This window comes from Fukomys damarensis, unplaced genomic scaffold (genome assembly GCF_012274545.1).
Source record: "Fukomys damarensis isolate Sample0158 unplaced genomic scaffold, DMR_v1.0_HiC HiC_scaffold_19, whole genome shotgun sequence".
Lineage (NCBI taxonomy): Eukaryota > Metazoa > Chordata > Mammalia > Rodentia > Bathyergidae > Fukomys > Fukomys damarensis.
The window spans coordinates 3,123,758-3,141,459 of NW_022900931.1; the positions used below are offsets into that span (position 1 = coordinate 3,123,758).

The window sequence follows — 17,702 nt, forward strand, 5'->3', positions numbered from 1 at the left end:
GAAGGAAGGAAGGAAGGAAGGAAGGAAGGAAGGAAGGAAAGAAAGAAAGAAAGAAAGAAAGAAAGAAAGAAAGAAAGAAAGAAAGAAAGAAAGAAAGAAAGAGAAAGGAAAGAAAGAAGGTGTGTATTTACAAGGTGTGATTAAAACTACAGGGATTATTGCTGCCGAGCACCATCCAGCGGGAAAGTACGCTCATAATAGTGCAAGTTTAGACCCTCAAGAAAGAGGGCTCCAGAGCTGTTGCAGAAAGTGGCAAGGATGATAGGATGAGTGTGCTCAAAACAAGGGGAAAGTTTTCAGGGGGAGTCATGGCAATGTCTTTTTTTCCCTCTTTTCTTTATTGGCAATTTTAGGTATACAATGCAGTTACGCTCATCATTGGAATCTCGTACCTTTCCATGATGTGCCTTGGTTCCTATTTTTCCCCATCCCCCTGCCCTCCCTTCATCCCCTCCACCCTTCCCTATTTGCAGAGACTTTGTTTCCATTTTTTCCTTTTCTCTTTTTTTCCCTTCTTAGAGTTCCCCTACCCCTCCCACTTCCCCTATACCTTTAGACATTTCTCCTGTGACACAATATCAATTACACATTTTGATTCTTATTTACACTTTTAGTTCATCACACCAGAGAAACTATTCGGTATTTCCATGTGTGTCCGATTAATTTCACGTAAGAGTAAGTCCTCAATGTGCATCCGCTTAGCTATGTCTCTGGTTTCTCGTCTTTATGGCTGAGTAGTACTCCATTTTATTAAAAACAAAACCACATCCTCTTTAGCCAGTCTCCAGTTGATGGGCAATTGGGCTGTTTCCAAGTTTTAGCTATTACAAACTGTGCCGCTATAAACATGGGTGAGTATATATCACCGTGGTATGATTCTATGAATTCTTTGGGGAAGATACCCAGCAGAGGAATAGCTGGGTCAAAAGGCACTTCTAATCCTGGTTGTTTGAGGTATCTCCATATTGATTTCCACAGTGGTTGCACCAGTCTGCACTCCCACCAACAATGCAGAAGGGTTCCTTTCTCCCCACAAACCCCTCCCAGAATTTGTTATTGGTTGATTTCATGATAGCAGCCATTCTTGAGGTGGTATTTCAGTGTTTTCATCTGCATCTCTTGAATGACCAGTGATGTTGAACATTTTTTCATATGTTTATTTGCTACTTTAACTTCTTTATTTGAGAAATGTCTGTTCATTTCAGATGCCTATTTTTGAACTGAGTTTATAAATTTGGGGGGGTCTGATTTTTTTTAGTTTTATATATATAATTTGGGGGATTTGTTTTTTGTTTTTTAAGACAGGGTCTCACTATGTAGTTGAGACTGACCTGGAACTCACTATGTAGCCCAGGCTGGTCTTGAACTCATGGCGACCCTCCTGCCTCAGCCTCCCAAGTGCTGGGATTACAGGCATGCGCCACCACACCCAGCTCTTTATATATTCTAAATAGTAGACCTTTGTCTGAGGAATAGCTGGTAAAAAATGTTTCCCCACATTGTAGGTGGTCTCTTAGCTCTATTGGTTTCTCTTGCAGTGCAGAAGCTTTTTAAAAAGATGACATTGCAGTTTTGATTCTTTGTGCTTATTCCCTTGCTACTGAAGATTTCTTCATAAAGTCTTTTAATATGCCAATGTCTTCAAGAGTTCTGCCTAACTTATCTCACAGTAAATTTAGTGTTTCTGTTTTAATATTTAGATCTTTAATCCACTTGGATTTTAGTTTAGTGCATGGTGAAAGATAGGGGTCCAGTTTTCATCTCTGGCAAGTTGAAATCCAGTTTTTTCAGCACCATTTATTAAAGAGGCCATCTTTTCTCCAATGAGGATGGTCGGCTCCATTGTCAAAGATGAGATAGCTGAGTATGTCTGGAGTTGTTTCTCCATCTTCTAATCGATTCCACTGATCCTCAGATCTTTTTCTTTGCCAGTACCATGCTGTTTTTATCACAGTGGCTTTGATTTTTTTTTTTTTTTTTTTTTTTTTTTATTTTTGGTACGGGATTGAACTCTGGTCCTTGCGCTTGCAAGGCAGGCAGCAGAACCACTGAGCTAAATTCCCGGCTACAGTGGCTTTGTAGTATAGTTTCAAGTTGGGTATTGTGATACCCCCGTCATGTCTCTGCTGCCTAGCATTGCTTTTGCTATTCTAGGTCTCTTCTGGTTCCAAATGAATTTTTGGATTGTTTTCTCTAGTTCTGAGAAATATACTATTGGGATTTAAATCAGAATTGCACTGAATCTGTATAGCAGTTCTGGAAATATGGCTACTTTCACTATATTGGTTCTTCCTATTCAGGAACAAGGGATGTTTTTCCATTTTCTTATATCCTCTTAAGCTCTTTTTTTCAGAGTGCTGTAGTTCTTAATGTAGATGTTTTTTGCTTTCTTCATTAGATTGATTCCTAGATATTTCATTTTTTTTGGATGCTACTGTGAAAGGGATTGTTTCGCTTAATTTCTCTCTCAGTGATTCTGTTATCTGTGTACAAGAAGGCTATTGATTTTTGAGTGTTGACCCTGTATCCAGCTACTCTACTGAATCTTTCAATTAACTCTAGAAGCCTTTTGGTGGAGTTTTCTGGGTCTTCGATGTAGAGTATCATATCATCAGCAAATAATGACTGTTAAACTTCCTTTCCTATCTTTATTGCTTTTTTTTCTTTTTCTTGTCTAATTGCTGTGGCTAATGTTTCCAAAACTATATTGAACAGGAAGTGGTGACAGTGGACATCCTTGTCTTGTTCCTGATTTAGTATAAAGGTTTTCAGTTTTTGACCATTTAGTATGAAATTGGCTGTTGGTTTTTCATAGGTAGCCTTTATCAAGTTGAGATAAAGACCATCTATTTTCAGCAGGGTTTTTATTTATTTTAATTTGGGGGGCAGTACTGGGGATTGAACTCTGGACCTTATGCTTGTGAGGCGGGCAGCAGAACCACTAAGCTAAATTTCCAGCCCCTAGCAGGGTTATCATGAATGGGTGTTAAATTTTGTCGAATGCGTTTTCCTGCATCTATTGAAATGGTCATACGGTTTATGTTTCTGACTCTGTTAATATAGTGTGTATTACATTTATTGATTTATGTATGTTGAGCCGTCCTTGCATCCCTGGGATAAATCCAACTTGGTCAGGGTGTATGATCTTCTTGTATTCTGTTAGCCAGTATCTTATTGAGGATTTTTGCATCTATGTTCACTAGTGAGATTGGTCTGTAGTTCTTTTTCTTGGTTGGGTCTTTCCCTGGTTTTGGAATCAAAGTAACACTTGCTTCTAGGAATGAATTTAGAAGTATCACTTCGCTTTGAATTTCACTGAAAAGTTTCAAAAGTAGTGGAAGTAGTTCTTCACTAAATGTTTTGCAAAATTCAGCAGTGAAGCCATCAGAACCTGAGCTTTTCTTTGTTGGTAAATTTTTAATTACATTTTCAATTTCATTAATTGTAATTGAGGTGTTTAGAATTTTTATGTCTTCATTCAACTTCAGTAATTCATATGTATCTAGAAATATGTCCATTTCTTCTGTATTTTCCATTTTACAGGTTCTCGAAATAGGTATTGATGATCCTCTGGATTTCTCCTGGATCTGCTGTGACTTCACCTTTTTCATTCCTAACTGCATGGATATGAGCCTTTTCTTTCTTTCTTTTTCTTTTTTTGATAAGGTTGGCTAAAGGTTTATCAATTTTACTTATTCTTTCAAAAAATCAACTCTTCTATCCATTCATTTTTTTGTATCATTCTCTTAGTCTCCATTGCATTGACTTCTGCTCTGATCTTTATTATTTCCTCCCTTGTAAGAGCTTTCGGTTTGTTTGCTCTTCTTTTTCTAGAAGCTTAAGATTCAGCATTAGGTTGTTTATTTGACCTTGCTCTGTTTTCCTAGTGTGAGCATTCACTGCTATGAATTTCCCTCATAGAACTGCTTTCATTGTATCCCACAGCTGTATGTTGTATTGGCCTTATCATTAAGTTGTAAATACTGTCTAATTTCTTCTTTAATTTCCTCTGTGACCCATTGGTTGTTCAGGAGAGTGCTATTCAATTTCCATGTGTTTGTGAGGTTCTTGTAGTTTCCTTTGCTATTGACCTCTAGTTTAATTGCACTATGGTGATAATATACATGGAATAACTTCAACTCTTTTGCATTTACTTAAACATGTTCTATGAGCTAGTATGCAGTCTATTTTGGAGAATGACCCATGTGCAGCCGAAAAGAATGTATATCCTGATTTTGTGGGGGTGGAACACTCTATAGACATCTATTAAGTCTGTTTGTTCAAAAGCTTGGTTTAGTTCTAGTATTTCATTGTTGATTTTTTTTGTTTAGATGATCTGTCTATCTGTGACAGTAGGGTATTGAGATCCCCCATTACAATTGTATTAGTGCTCATTAGTGCTTATTTGGTTTTTCATGTCCCTTAATATTTGTTTTGTGTAGTTGGGGGCATTATATATTTATGATTGTCATCTCTCCCTCTTAGATTATTCCCTTTACAAGGATGTAGTGATCTTCATTTCTCTTAATTAGTTTTGGTTTGGAATTTACTTTGTCTGCAAATAAGATAGCTAACCCTGCTTTTTCCAAGGTTCCTGTCACATGGAGAACTGTTTTCCATCCTTTAACTTTCAGTCTATGAGTTTTTGAACTAGATGCATTTTTTATATACAGCATATTGTTGAATTTTGCTTCTTAATCTATTCTTCCAGTCTATTTATTTTGATTGGTGAATTGAGGCCAATGACATTGATGTTTGTAACTGATATGTACTGATGTATCATCGTCATTTTATTTTCCTGTCGTTGGCTTTTTAAAATGTTTTTCCCTTCACTCGAATTTCTTGCCTTGCCTGCTGGGTCTGCTCTATTGAGCCTCATGGAGTTGTGATCTTCACTGTCTTTTTTTTTAGGATATTATTTAGAATTGTTTGGAGTGCTGGTTTAGTATTCATGAAGTTTCTCGGGTGTTCTTTTGTCATGGAAGTATCTTATTTCCCCATCAATTTTGAAAGAGAATTTTGCAGGATACATCAACCTAGGTTAGAGGTTGTTTTCTTTTAGGGCTTGAAATACTTCACTCCAGGTTCTGCTTTACTTGGTTTGGGTTGAAAAGTCTGCTCTGATTCTGACGTGACTTGTTTCTTTTTACTAATTGCTTTTAGTATTTCGTTCTTCTGTTGAGTTTCTGAGATCTTGATTATTACATGTCTAGGTGTAGATTTTTTGTGATCATGGCTATTTGGAGTCCTATAATCCTCACTTATATATATATGTCAAATTCTTTTGCTCTGTTTGGGAAGTTTTTGGTCATTAATTCTGTGAACACTTGTACTTTTTCCTGCTTTTTCATGGCCTGCTATCAGTCTTATATTATTCTTCTTTACATTATCTCAGAGCTGTTGGATTGATTTCTCATGTTTCGTTACTTTTTTAAGAGATCCTTCAGGGCTGGGGATTTAGCTCAGTGGTTCTGGCACCTCCCTTGCAAGCACAAGGACCTGAGTTTGATCCCTGGTGTCAAAAAAAAAAAAAAGACAGAGAGAGAGAGAGAGAGAGAGAGAGAGAGACTCCCTCCTTTCAGGGTCGCTGACCACCATTCTGTCTTCTATATCTGATATCCTGTCTTCAGACTGGCTCAGTCTGTTATGCACACTTTCAATAGAGTTTTTAATCTCCTGGATATCTGTTTGAACCTGCTTCATAGATCCCATGGCATTTTGGTTTCCATTTCTTTCTATGTTGGGCATTCATGGCTTCTATCATGGTCCTGAGCTCATGTATTTTTTTAAATCTGCTTCTGTTCTAGAGTCTCTAATCGTGTCTTTCATTCAGCTCACCATCTCTGTAGATATCTCGGAAATTATTTCTCTTTTGAATTTTTTAGAGCCTCATTGATCTGTTTTGTTACTTCCTGTGCTATCAGTTCAGGCTGTCCGGGAGGTTGATTATCAGACTTTTCCACATCATTTCCTCCAGAATTTGCCTTTGATGAACGGGCAGCCTTTGTTTGTGCTTGTGCCTTGCTTGAATGTCTTCTCATTTCTATTTTTCCTGTTGGCACTGTCCTTGATTTAATTCCCGAGTTAATACTTCAATCTTCCTGTTATAGCTTGTCTTTAGGTTTTGAGTCTCTCATGAATCTGAGGCAATCCCATTTTCATTACACCAGGAAGGACAACTGATTAAATCAATCATAAAACCCCTTAGCCCAAGTGATACAATCAGCAACACAACAACATCAAGCACAGCTTAGAAAAACGACAATTTGTGGTAGTTACTAATCTATCATCTTTAACTGTGTGAATTAAATCAAACTCGAGGCTAGAGCTCAAAACAATGGCCTTTATGACCCCCTGTGCTTCTGTGGCAGGAATCCCGGTACCAGCCCAGGCAGGAGGCCAGAGGTACATGCAGTGGGGTGGGGTGAACTGCAGGTGCCTGCGCAGCTGTTCCTCTGTCGAGGCCTGCATGGGTGGGGCTGTACAGCAATGTCTTTTACTGTTACGCATATTTAAAAATTTAAACATTAACTGTGTTTTGTGACCACACCTCACACACCTGTTTATCAAATACTACACAAAGCAGCCCTGGGTCCCTGCTGGACCATAGCATCCACTGCCTGTCCTCAGTGCACAGCATCATCCTGATCACAGCTGTAATGGTCTCACAGCCTTTCCGGGCTCTCCCTCTCTGCAGAGTCTCTGTCCACCTGCAGGATCCCATCACCCCACTTTCAGCTGCCTGGGCCCCGGCCTTGGGTGGTGTCTCTGGCGTGGGTCCTACAGCAGCTGCACGCTCCTGCAGAGCTTCCCTCTCCCCTCCCACAGCCAAGAGCTCCCGGTCCTGGGACCCAGGTGACAGGAAAGGCCCTTTCCGCTCCATCCACATCACACAGTCACACATCACCTGTGCAGTGAACAACTTGGAGGCTTGGAACCTGTCGCCGTGACCTGTAATTGTCACATCACGTAGCAGCACAGGACAGGAAAATGACCCGGACTCCTGTCCAGGCAGCTGGGCAGGGCTGGGGCTGAGTAGGCTGCAGTCTCATGGAGCAGTGAATGGGGAAGACACAGGTGGGCCTGAGTCCCCAGGCAGGAGCCCCAGTCATGGAAGAGGGGCCGGGCCCAGGCCCACGTCCACATCCTCAAGACTAGAGTGGGGCCGCACGTGACTGTCCATACCTGGAGCAACTGATCAAAGGGGACTTGCTGGGGAACAGGCACTCAGGTCCAGGGCACCAAGGAGACCCTGGGCCCTGGCGGGGTCTCCCTTGCTCCTAGGCAGATGACCACAATACTCCCTAAGGAGCCTGAGGGTTCCAGCCAGAGCAACTCCACCAAGGGCACTAGAAAGCCAGCTCCTGCCAAAGCCAGGCTGCATCATGAGGGCTGAGGGCCAGACGCGCGTGGCTGCAGCAGGTGCAGCGGCCACTGTGTGTCCAGCTCTAATCATAGTGCACAGTCACTGGCTGGGTGACTGTCCCCAGCACAATGACCTGAGCAGACATATGGGCTCTTAAATTGTAATGCTTTGCTCTGACAGCTGTCTTAAGTGGAGGAAGCAGGAGCCCAGGGGACAGGGACTTTACTTTCTGCACAAGAGCACAGAATATGTATGGTAAGGGGCTGTCCCCATGCATGGGACACAAGGGATGGGCTGGCTTGGCACAGTGCTAGGCCAGCACAGTGTTAGATTAAAGGGAGGGGCACGGCAGCCACGTGTGGGACAATCTCACCCCGTGCGGCACCTGCAAGCTGAGCCTCGTCAACACCGTGTCACTCCCACTGCTCAGAAAGAGGACCGCGCACTTCTAACCAATGAGTCTTCGACACCGCATGTGACCAGGTCTCTGTGTTGGGCCTAAGGTGTCCTGGTCTGTGGTGACCAGAGGGAGGGTTGCAGCCAGGTCAAGGGTCTGATGCAGGTTTGCGGTCGCCCCCTCAGAGGTCGTCTACCCAGGCTGGATGGGCCACCTGGCTGTACTTTCTTTCTGCACGGCTAGGTCTAGATTCAGAGGTCAGCACCAGGAGGCGCTGCGAGCTGGACAAAGCCTTCTCCCTTGTAAGTACCCAGCCTCAGGAACAGCACAGTAAGGACTGCAAACAGCCTCTGTGCCTTACCTGGCCTTCAGCACCTCCTGCATCTTCTGTTCCAGCTCCATCCGCCGCTGCCGTTCCCGGTCCAGCTCCTGCCTCAGCATCTCCGAGTTTGTTTCCTCCCGGAGCTTCCGGAGCTCCTCCTCTGCGGAAGACACAGCCAGTGACGCTGACACTGTCCCCTCTGACTCAGAGAGGGAGAGGGCTCCACTCCATGCCACACGCACTCCCATCCCCATCTGTCCCCTGCCACTTCGGCCCCTCCTCTGGGGTGTACACCGTGAAAGGAACTGCTAATTGGGGCGCCCCTTCCATGGCTGGGCCAAGGATGAAGATTTGGGCACAAAGGAGAACGCAAGCGTCTCTTCCCGTCTGCGGGACACCAGGGCAGGACACCCACAAACTGGACACCTCCTGCAAGGCTGGTTCCGGGAGTGTCACCCCGCTGTGGAGGAACCTGAGAGTGACCCAGGGTCCAGGGTTGGGGGTGCCCCCAGAAGGTCTCCCCGGGAAGGGGAGAATGGAGTCAAGCCCTGGAGGAAATGGGAGATGGCAGTACAGAGACAGCTTGGTGGGTGGCAGAAACCCCAGGCACTGCAGGGGGACAAGGACGCTCTGCAAGACCCAGTACATGTGTTAGGAAAACACGACAGAGGAGCCGACTGGCTCAAAACCCGCAGCCAGAATCCCTGATTGGGTCAGCGCAGGCTATGTGCACATGCCCGGGTGTGACACTGAACACCAGTGTGCAGTTATCCACGAGCAATAGTACATAGCACAAGTATTTGCTAATAATACAGATAGTAAGCATACACTAATAAAATACGCTGCACACACATGGTAACAGAACATGTACCATTATTACGTGTTAAAACACAGTGCCAGGGGATTTAGCTCAGTGGTTTTGCTGCCTGCTTTGCAAGCACAAGGTCCTGAGTTCGATCCCTGGTACCAAAACAAAACAAACAAACAAAAAACCACAACGCCAGGGGGCAGGGTGTCTGGGTGGAGAGGGGCGTTAGAATTAAGCCTGGGGGGGCAGGTGGGCAGGAGCAGGTGGGAGCCACCAGGAGCCAAGGCAGTTGAAGCACAGACCAAAGTCCTCAGAGATGAAACAGGGCTTGTTGACGACACAGCCCCCACAGTGACACGGAGCCTGTTCCCTTCGCAGCCAGTGACCAGGCCACACACAGAGCAGCCCCCAGCACACCTGCCTGTCTCTCTCCTCCTTCACAGACTTCCCCACCCTGATCCCCGGCCGTGGGGCAGGACGCCTCCCTCCAGCAACAGCTGCTGGGTGTTCCATGCAGAGGCTCCCCAGGCTCAGCCAGGACCCTGCCTCGGGAACCTATGTTTTCCCTCTCTACTGCCCAGGCCTCACAGGGGCTGTGCACAAAGCCTGTGACACTGCCCACCCGCTGCCCCACAGGGGAACAACCAGGAGCCCAGAGGTTGGTGGGGAGAGGGCCCGGCAAGGCCACCAGTCACCCAGCCACAGCCTCATATGGTGTCCAGCCAGCTCCCAGGCAGGAGGGAGGGAAGAGTGGATGTCTGTAGGGTAGGGAGTGAGCCCATCCCTACATTCCAGCACCTCTGCTTCTTCTCTTTGTGGCCAGCAGGCAGGAGTGAAGCAAGGACCTGTGCACAGCCTGGCAGCCCAAAGCAGGTGCCTCGGCCCAGCTCTGCCACTCTCTGACAGAGAGAATGGCCGTGCCAGGGGGCAGGGCTCAAGCAAAAGCTACACTCAGGGAGCAGCTCCTAGAAATGAAGGCACTGGGGTCAAACATCCAGGGCGGCCTAAGAGGCCTCAAAGACCCAGGTCAGCCCCAAAAGCCGATAGGCCAGCTTTTGGCCTCGTCGGGGGCAGATGCCTGTGGGGTCAGGGACTGGCAGCTCAGTGACCTTGTCCCCCATACCATACCAGGCATGGCACCGAGGGTGTGGACGGGCTCACTGCTGGACGCAAAGCTGCAGGAGGAGCAGCCTCCAAGGACCAATGACTTCTCACTAGGGCAGAAGGCTTGGCCACCTCCCAGCCCAGGGACCCAGACCTTCCCCGTGTGATTCTGTCCCCACTGGGTCTGGAAACAGCGTCTGACACCAACCCCGTGGCTGGGCGTGATGGTGGTTGGAACCGGAGATGCCGAACACAGGTGTCAGGACAAATTCCCCTTGAATTCCACATGGTCTCCTTTTCCCTTTGAAGGACTGAAATAACCCAGGGATTTTCTCGGCTGCCCACGCAGCAGGGAACAGGCACAGTCCACGACGCTGCGCCCACCGAGGGGACGGCTGCCCACCACAGCAGCAGGAGAAGACCGACCCGGAGAGCTCGAGGACACAGCGGGTGTGGACGTGAGGGCTGTGCCTCCCACTCCCACTCGAGGTCCCGCCCCAGCTGGGCCGCCTGCCAACACTGGCTGGCCACGCTCTGGAAAGGGGCTGTGACCCTCGGTCCCTCCACCCACACCCTCCCTGGCCAGGCTGCCATGCTGCCTCTCAAGTCTCAGTGGCTCAGGCAGGCTGGGACCACTCCGTGCAGAAGGCACCCGCCATGGGACCTGCTGGGACACCGTGGGGGACTCCATTTTGCCCTCTGTGCCCTGGGCAGCAAGTGAGAGCTGCACACGGGGTGGATACAGCTCCGGGTATCTGAGGGGTTACATGGACACCCCACCAGGCTTGCAGGAACCTATAGAACCCTGCCAGCCCTGACCCTCGAGAGCCCACCACAGCCAGGCCTGGTACCGGCAGGGAGATGGTCAGGGCCTCTGGCGCACAGGAAGGGCTCATTTCCACTGGCCTGTCCGGCAGTTGGGCCCTCTGTGTACCAGCCCTTGGTGGGGGCGGCCTCAGCCCACACCTGTGACAAAATCTGACCTGAGCAGGTGGGAATGATGCTCAGCTCCACAGCTGCCCGCTCTGTTCTTTCCACCTGGGGGCCGGGCAGCAGCTGGAGCAAGTCAGAGGCCAACTCAGATGCCCAGAGAGGTAGAGCTGTCTAAGCACCTCCAGGGCCAATCGTGACCCCGGGCGGCCTGGTGTGCCAGGCACATCCTGGACACCCGTGATAAAGAAGGGACAGGAGTAAAGGACCGAGGGGGCTGTGTCCCAGGAGAACCGTACACCACTGAGGGGCTCTGGGGCTCGGCCAGGCCCCTCCACACCAGTGCAGAGCCTTCCCTCCCACACCAGCTGCGAAGAGCTGCCATTTACGGTGACAATGGCCAACCTGCTTCCCAGGGAGCAACTCCCAAGTCACTGGCTCACACGGGCCACCTTCCTTCAGAGCTAAAGGTGACAGATGCTCACGACAGAGGAGGCCTCAGGGAGGACCTGGGCAGTGTGGACAGCTGGTCAAAGCAGGGCCTCAGACACATGGCCACTCCCAGGACCACAGAAAAGATGGGAAGCAGCCGCGGACAGCACCATGTGCGTGACGATGCTGACAGGCGGACGGCCATCCCATCACAGCCGTGGGGGGAGCGTGTCCCATGTGGTTCCATCGTCTTCCTGGCGCGTAGGGCTGGTGTCTGCACCCAGGCCAGACTGGTCCTTGACAGGCTCAGGCAGGTGACAGCCATGGTCTGGGTGGCCTTAGTTCTGACTGCTGACCTTTCCGGTCTCAGGGTGTCAAGCTGAGCCCTTCTGGAAACAGAAGCTTCTAAAGGAAAAGCCACACTTAGTTCTGTCCTGCCAGCCACTCTGTGGCCACAGCACCAGAACAAGGAACTCACTAAGGCTGCAGTGGGGCCAGTGACAGACCCTGGAGCATCAGCTCATAGCCCACAGGCAAGGCAACACCCCCACCATCCCAGAATCTCCTTTCCAAGGAGGATGCAGAGGTGTTCAGGGTGACCCAGAGGCTCCCTTTCCTGTCGCAGCCACCTCACAGACCTGGGGACACAAGACCAAGCCCAAGATCCTGGTACAACTGCCGAACACGGGAGAAGCTGAGTCAAATGGCCTGGGGCCCCATTCAGGCAAAACACAGATGGGTGGACCAGGAGCGGACAGAGGTCGGCACAGGTTCTGATAATACTTAGGCTGGCTGAGTGCTGGCTTCGCTGGCTACAAATGGCCTGCCCCATTCAGGCAAAACACAGATGGGTGGACCAGGAGCGGACAGAGGTCGGCACAGGTTCTGATAATACTTAGGCTGGCTGAGTGCTGGCTTCGCTGGCTTGACAAATACGTAGGATCCCAGCGCAGGGCACATGGCAGCAGAGGAGGGGCTAAGGCTTCTGTCCCTCTGCACCCTCAGCACCCACACCCCAACACCTCCCTGATCCAGGACCGTCTGAAGGTGAAGGCCACCCAGATGCCTCCTCCCCACCATGTGCACCAGGGTAGGCCCTTTGCCCTCTCCTGGCATCAAGAACAGGAAACCACGTCTTCCCTGACGCAGATGTCCCTGCCACACCCGCCCAGTTCCACCAAACCGTGAAAGGTCAGAGCACTTGTGAAACCTGAGCCAGCTCCAGGGACAACACACACACAGAGACCCTCTACAGGGCCAGCAGGACACACAGCACCTCTAAATGTGTCTCCCCGAGAAGAGCCCCTCACCACCAGCACCGTCACTCCCGCCACCTCCCTGCACTGAGGCTCCCCAGGATGGGCTCTCCCAGGCACACCCCAGGCTGGCGTGGCCCTGGCAGGGGGCGGATCCTCCGCCGTGCAGCCTGGCAGATCTGCTGTGCATCTCAGGAGAGCCGAAGGCTGCCCGCCTTTTCCCAGCGTCTCCTCTGCTTGTAGCACAAAGGGAGCTAAAGAAATAAAGCCAGCCCAAATCCTGACCCCTCATCCCATGAGTTCTCTCCGAGCCCACGGAGTCTGGGCGGCGGAGTGCCTCCCCCACCCCCGAGCCTGCAACGGTGATCAGACCGGCGAGCGGGCACTAGAGGCCTCCGCCCACGGTGATACAATTAGGTCAGACGCAGCACAGAGCCCAGCCGTCCTTCCACAGGACAAAAGCAACACAAATACCCCGTCATCCTCATCGGTTTTCCTTTCTCATTGGATGAGGGAAGGAGCGGGGCTGACTTCCTGCCAAGTGGAAAGTGCTGAGCTGGTCAGTCCAGAGGCCGCCTGTCCCCAGGCCTCCCCCCCTGGGGCCATCTGCAGGGTTCAGGGCCACGGCGGCCACCGTCCATGCTCCTCCGGGGGCTCTGTGGAGGTGTCTGGCAACCTCAGAGCCCCATCCGACCGCGCCACACTCTCCCTCAGGACAAGGAGTCCCGAGTGGCCAGGGCCTAGGGTGGGCTTTCCTGTCTTTCTGAGGGCTGCAAAACAAGAAGCCCTCCTCTAGCAGTCTGATTGGCCCTTCTGGGGTTCGGGGACCCCAGCCAGCCCTTTCTCCCATCTCCTCCCCTCCTGCAGCTGTTCCTAACACACCTGAAGCAGAGTCCTATGCCCACCCGCAAGGTGGCCCTCACCACAAACACTCACTCTAACCGGCCCCCCAGAGAAGCACCAATGAAGGGAGGTTCCGGGTCAGATGTGTGGTCTTGCAGCGTGCTAGTGCTCGACGCTGCTCTGTCTTGGAGCAGAGAGCTCAGCCAGACCGGGAGGCCTCAGTCCACACCCACCGGCAGCCAAGTCACAGGTGGGGACCTGGGGTGAAGACACAGCCTGGAACATTAGACGCAGAGTAACTGTTTCGTAGTACTGGAGATGCCGGCCCCGTGACCTCCTCTTCCAGGGCCCATGCTGGCCACACTGGGCTCTGAGAACTCAGCCGACCTGGTTAGGTGGTCGGGGACAGGAGGCAGCTCACAGGAGGGTAGGGTAAGGGGATGAGACTCAGGAGACCCTGAATCTTCCAAGTCCCAAGGGCAAATCCCAGAAGAAGTTAATGTCGTAATTCAGGGAATTCCATACCTACGTGAACAAATCAGCAATCAAGGACAGCAATCACGAGGACAGCAAGCAGGGCACTCATGTGTGTGGCAGAGAGACCAGGGTGGCCCCCGGGGCAATGAGGCCACCCCACGCCGACCTCCACAAGAGCAGTCGACGCAGCAAAACATGAAGGATGTGGGACAGAGGGAAGGAGGCCCAGAGGATGGCCCGTGAGCCCAGGGACACCTCAGGCTCACAAAAGTCTTGCAGCTGGGATCCGAAGAAGCCAGGCCAAGCTCCCTGAGGAGTCTCCAGGGACTCTAAGAAGGGGTGGCCATCCTTCCTGAACCCCTCCTTACTTCGTTGTGTGTTTGAACTGCTATGTGGCCCAGGCGGGCCCCAAACTCATGGCACTCCTCCTGGCTCAGCCTCTTTTGTCTCTAAAGACCCCTGGTCTGCTTCCACAAGGAAGTAGCAAAATCCACAGACTCAGGGCCCCCGAAACCAGGAGAAATTCCCAGCAGAGGCACCCAGAAGGGCAACATGGTCACACTGAACTCACCCGAAAGAGACCAAAGGAGTCTCCAAAGAACCAGGTTGCCACCCGCCCACCCGGTCCACGTTCACACCTCCACCAGGGCCTGGGAGAGGGACAGGAGACTCCAGGTGCCCACTGTGTCCCCACAGCATTCTGATCTGATGAGACACAGAAGAGACACCTGACCCATGCCCACTGCCGACCCGGGCAGTGCAGCCTCGGTTCCCCACCCAATCCCAACACCACGCAGCCAGCCCACGGGGAGTTATCGGGAGGCAGCAGCAGCTTCGAGGCTATTTCTAAATCTGTTAACAGCAGAGCTCTCAAGCGAGCGTCCTCCTGGCACACAATTCCACAGGCCCAGCCTCAGCCAGAAATAAAACCCAAGTGATAACCCTTAAATAAGACTTCCCGCTGGCCAGGAACAGGACTCGGGCAGGGGCTGTCGGGGCAGAAACAGGAAGCCGTCCCGAGCCAGGTGCGGCTGGCTCACCTGCAGCACAGGTCACACATCCCCAGGCTCTGCCCGCACCTGCGCCCAGACTGGCACCTGGGCTCCTCTGGCCCAACTCATGCCTCCCGTCATCACTGCGGACCTCTCTAGGACGCAGAGCCACACCTTCCCTGTCCCACACCTTCACGTTCAGCCACTAGCAAGGGCCACGTCCGCCTCCGCCCTCCCGGCCCACTGTGCTTGGGGAAAGAGCTTATCGCAGGAAACGCTCTACCTTCTTATAATCTTCGGCTTGCGCTCCCTCCTTCATCTATTACTGGTACATTATTTATGGCTCCACGCAGAGGCGACATTTACAGGATGATGAGCAAACCATGGACGAGGCACCGACTGGTAAACAGGTGGTGGCCAGGCTTTAGGGGCCTCACACTCTGACACGACCAGCTGCTGTTCAGTGTGGTGTAGGATGGACACATAGTGCATTGATCTTTATTCCCATGTAAAAATATATATATATAAGAAGTGGGCTCCCAGCCAGCATGGTTTTCAGGAAGCGATGACAGCCTTTCAGTGCTATGTGGTGCATTACAACTGACGCCCATGGGCTGGACGTAGGGCCCTGGCTCAGCACTGAGCTGGGAGATGCCAGTGTCAAAAACGTGTGCTTTGTTCCCACCCATGTCTCATCTCTTTCTAACCAAGCACTCAGCGCCCAGCAGCTCAACCCACCATGCCAGGGTCCTTTCCCTATAGGCTCCCTGCTTAGCATGGGCAGCAGGTGGACAGCGACACCCAACCTCCTGCCAAGTGAGGCCGGGCCTCGAGGCTGAGTGGGTGAGCTTGCCCAGGAGCAAAGGGGCACTAAGACCCAATACCAGGCAGGATGGAGAACTGGGGCTCTGCAGGTGCCCAACGGAGCCATGAAAGATGTGCAGAGGGTATACCTGGTAGATGGAGAAGCCAATCTGTCCGACCCATCCACCCCCAGTGCACCCACCCACACATCTGGTCTACACACGGGTTCACAGCCAGCCATCCACACAGCCTCCACCTGTGTACCCATCCAGGCAGTGGGCAGCTCCGAGGGAAGGTGAGGAGGGCACCTCCGATTACCCAGGCTGGCCAGCCCAAGCCTCCCTCCCTGAAGGGCCCCTCAGGGGAAGTATGTGCCTTGGGGAAGCTGGACCCCAAGGGTGTGGAAAAGCGTCCAGGAACATCGGGTCTGGGTAGTGAAACACACCCCTTCTCTGAGTCCCATGCTGGGGACCCCGTCCAGCTGGCTGCACCCACTGGGAAGCTGCAGGGGTCTGGCACTGTATGGCTGCTGGTGGCCTGGAGATGCAGCACAGCACCCAAAGGCGCCTCCTCCCGCCTGTCCGGGGAGGTGTCTGCAGGCTTCACACCAACAACTGGGAAGCCCCAGGACCTTGGGGTCCTCAAAACTGCTCTCTCTCCCAGATCCAATTCCACACCCAGTTTCTGGGGAGAGGCCCTCGGAGAGTCTCGCTTCTCATAGCCTGCACCCTTCAGGTGATCAATAAACACACACTCACATATATAAACCTGCAGTGCTATGCACGTCCACTCCAGGTGCTTTTCATTTATTTATACACTTCTTTAACAAAGTCAGGCGCCTGCCTTCAGCCAGGGGCTGGGACGCATTTCAGTGTCGTTTCCTTACAGAACATTTGTACTCTTCAATGTTTAATAACTGGAGAAGGCTGCTGGAAACCAGGGTTATTTCCTCTCCTCCTCTGAGGAGCCCACTTTCTGAGAGAAGGGACTGCAGATAATTGAATGGATTTTAACTCTGACCATTTAGGCGCTGACAGCAGGGCAGGTTAAGGCCTTGATTAGAGAAATGCTCACAAGGGGTGGATGTGGACCACATGCCCGGGTCTCCAGTCAGACCCATGCTCCCTGCACAGCCCAAGCCCACACTCCTTCCCACAGACCAGGGCGACAAACACAGCCAAACCAGCACCTGGTGTAGGCCCAGTACGGGCGGACACACGTGTGGCTCCCAGGACTGCATAACACCGCATAGCACACGCCCCTGGGCTCTTCGTACCCCACCTCCACCCACCAGCTCCTGCTGTGTCCGCAGCAACAGGCTTGGGTACAGCTCAAGTCCCTCCCAAGTCTGGAAGGCGCAGGCATCTGGGAAGAGCCACCTGTACCACCTCTCACGGTAGAGGATGGGGACGGTGTCACTGCCCATCGGCCATGCCATGGCCACCCTGTGGACACAGATGTAAACAGTCAAGTGACTGTCACCAGGTGCCATCCTGGCGTGACCACTGGGCGGAACTGTGTGGGGCAAGAGAGAAAAAATATACACGTCTGCTTCTACATAAAATTCAGCGGAAGGAATTACTGCAAAATGAAAAGAAAACTAGTTGTCCACAGAGAAAGGGAAAGATGAGGTGATGGGGTGCAGGGAGAGAAACTGGACTTCTCTGAATGTACCTTGACTTTGGGACCACGTGGCCAGCTCTGTATATTTATTCATCTTTCACACAAGGTCTTACTGAGTGGCCCAGGTTTTTCTCGAACTCCTGGGCTCAAGTAATTCTCCTGCCTCGGCCTCCTGAGTAGCTAGGATTATAGGTACACACCACACTAAACAATTTAGATAGCTATAAGGATTTAACTTCAAACTGGATGTACTGGTGTCCTTCTGCAATCCCAACACTCGGGGAGCTGAGGTAGGAGGATCGCCCTAAGTGTGAGGCCAGCCTCGGTCACAGAGCAAGACACTATCTC

The 17,702-nt window shown here is 51.0% G+C and overlaps 1 protein-coding gene across 3 annotated transcripts in view; it reads right to left on the reverse strand.

Moving 5' to 3' along the window:
- Positions 1-17,702, reverse strand: part of Gramd4 (GRAM domain containing 4) — a 52,454-nt gene that overhangs the window by 17,511 nt on the left and 17,241 nt on the right. For all 3 annotated transcript variants that reach the window (XM_010634304.3, XM_010634307.2, XM_010634305.3), the window contains exon 4: positions 8,125-8,245. In XM_010634304.3, coding sequence (XP_010632606.1) covers positions 8,125-8,245 — 121 coding nt within the window. The remainder of the gene's footprint in view (positions 1-8,124; positions 8,246-17,702) is intronic.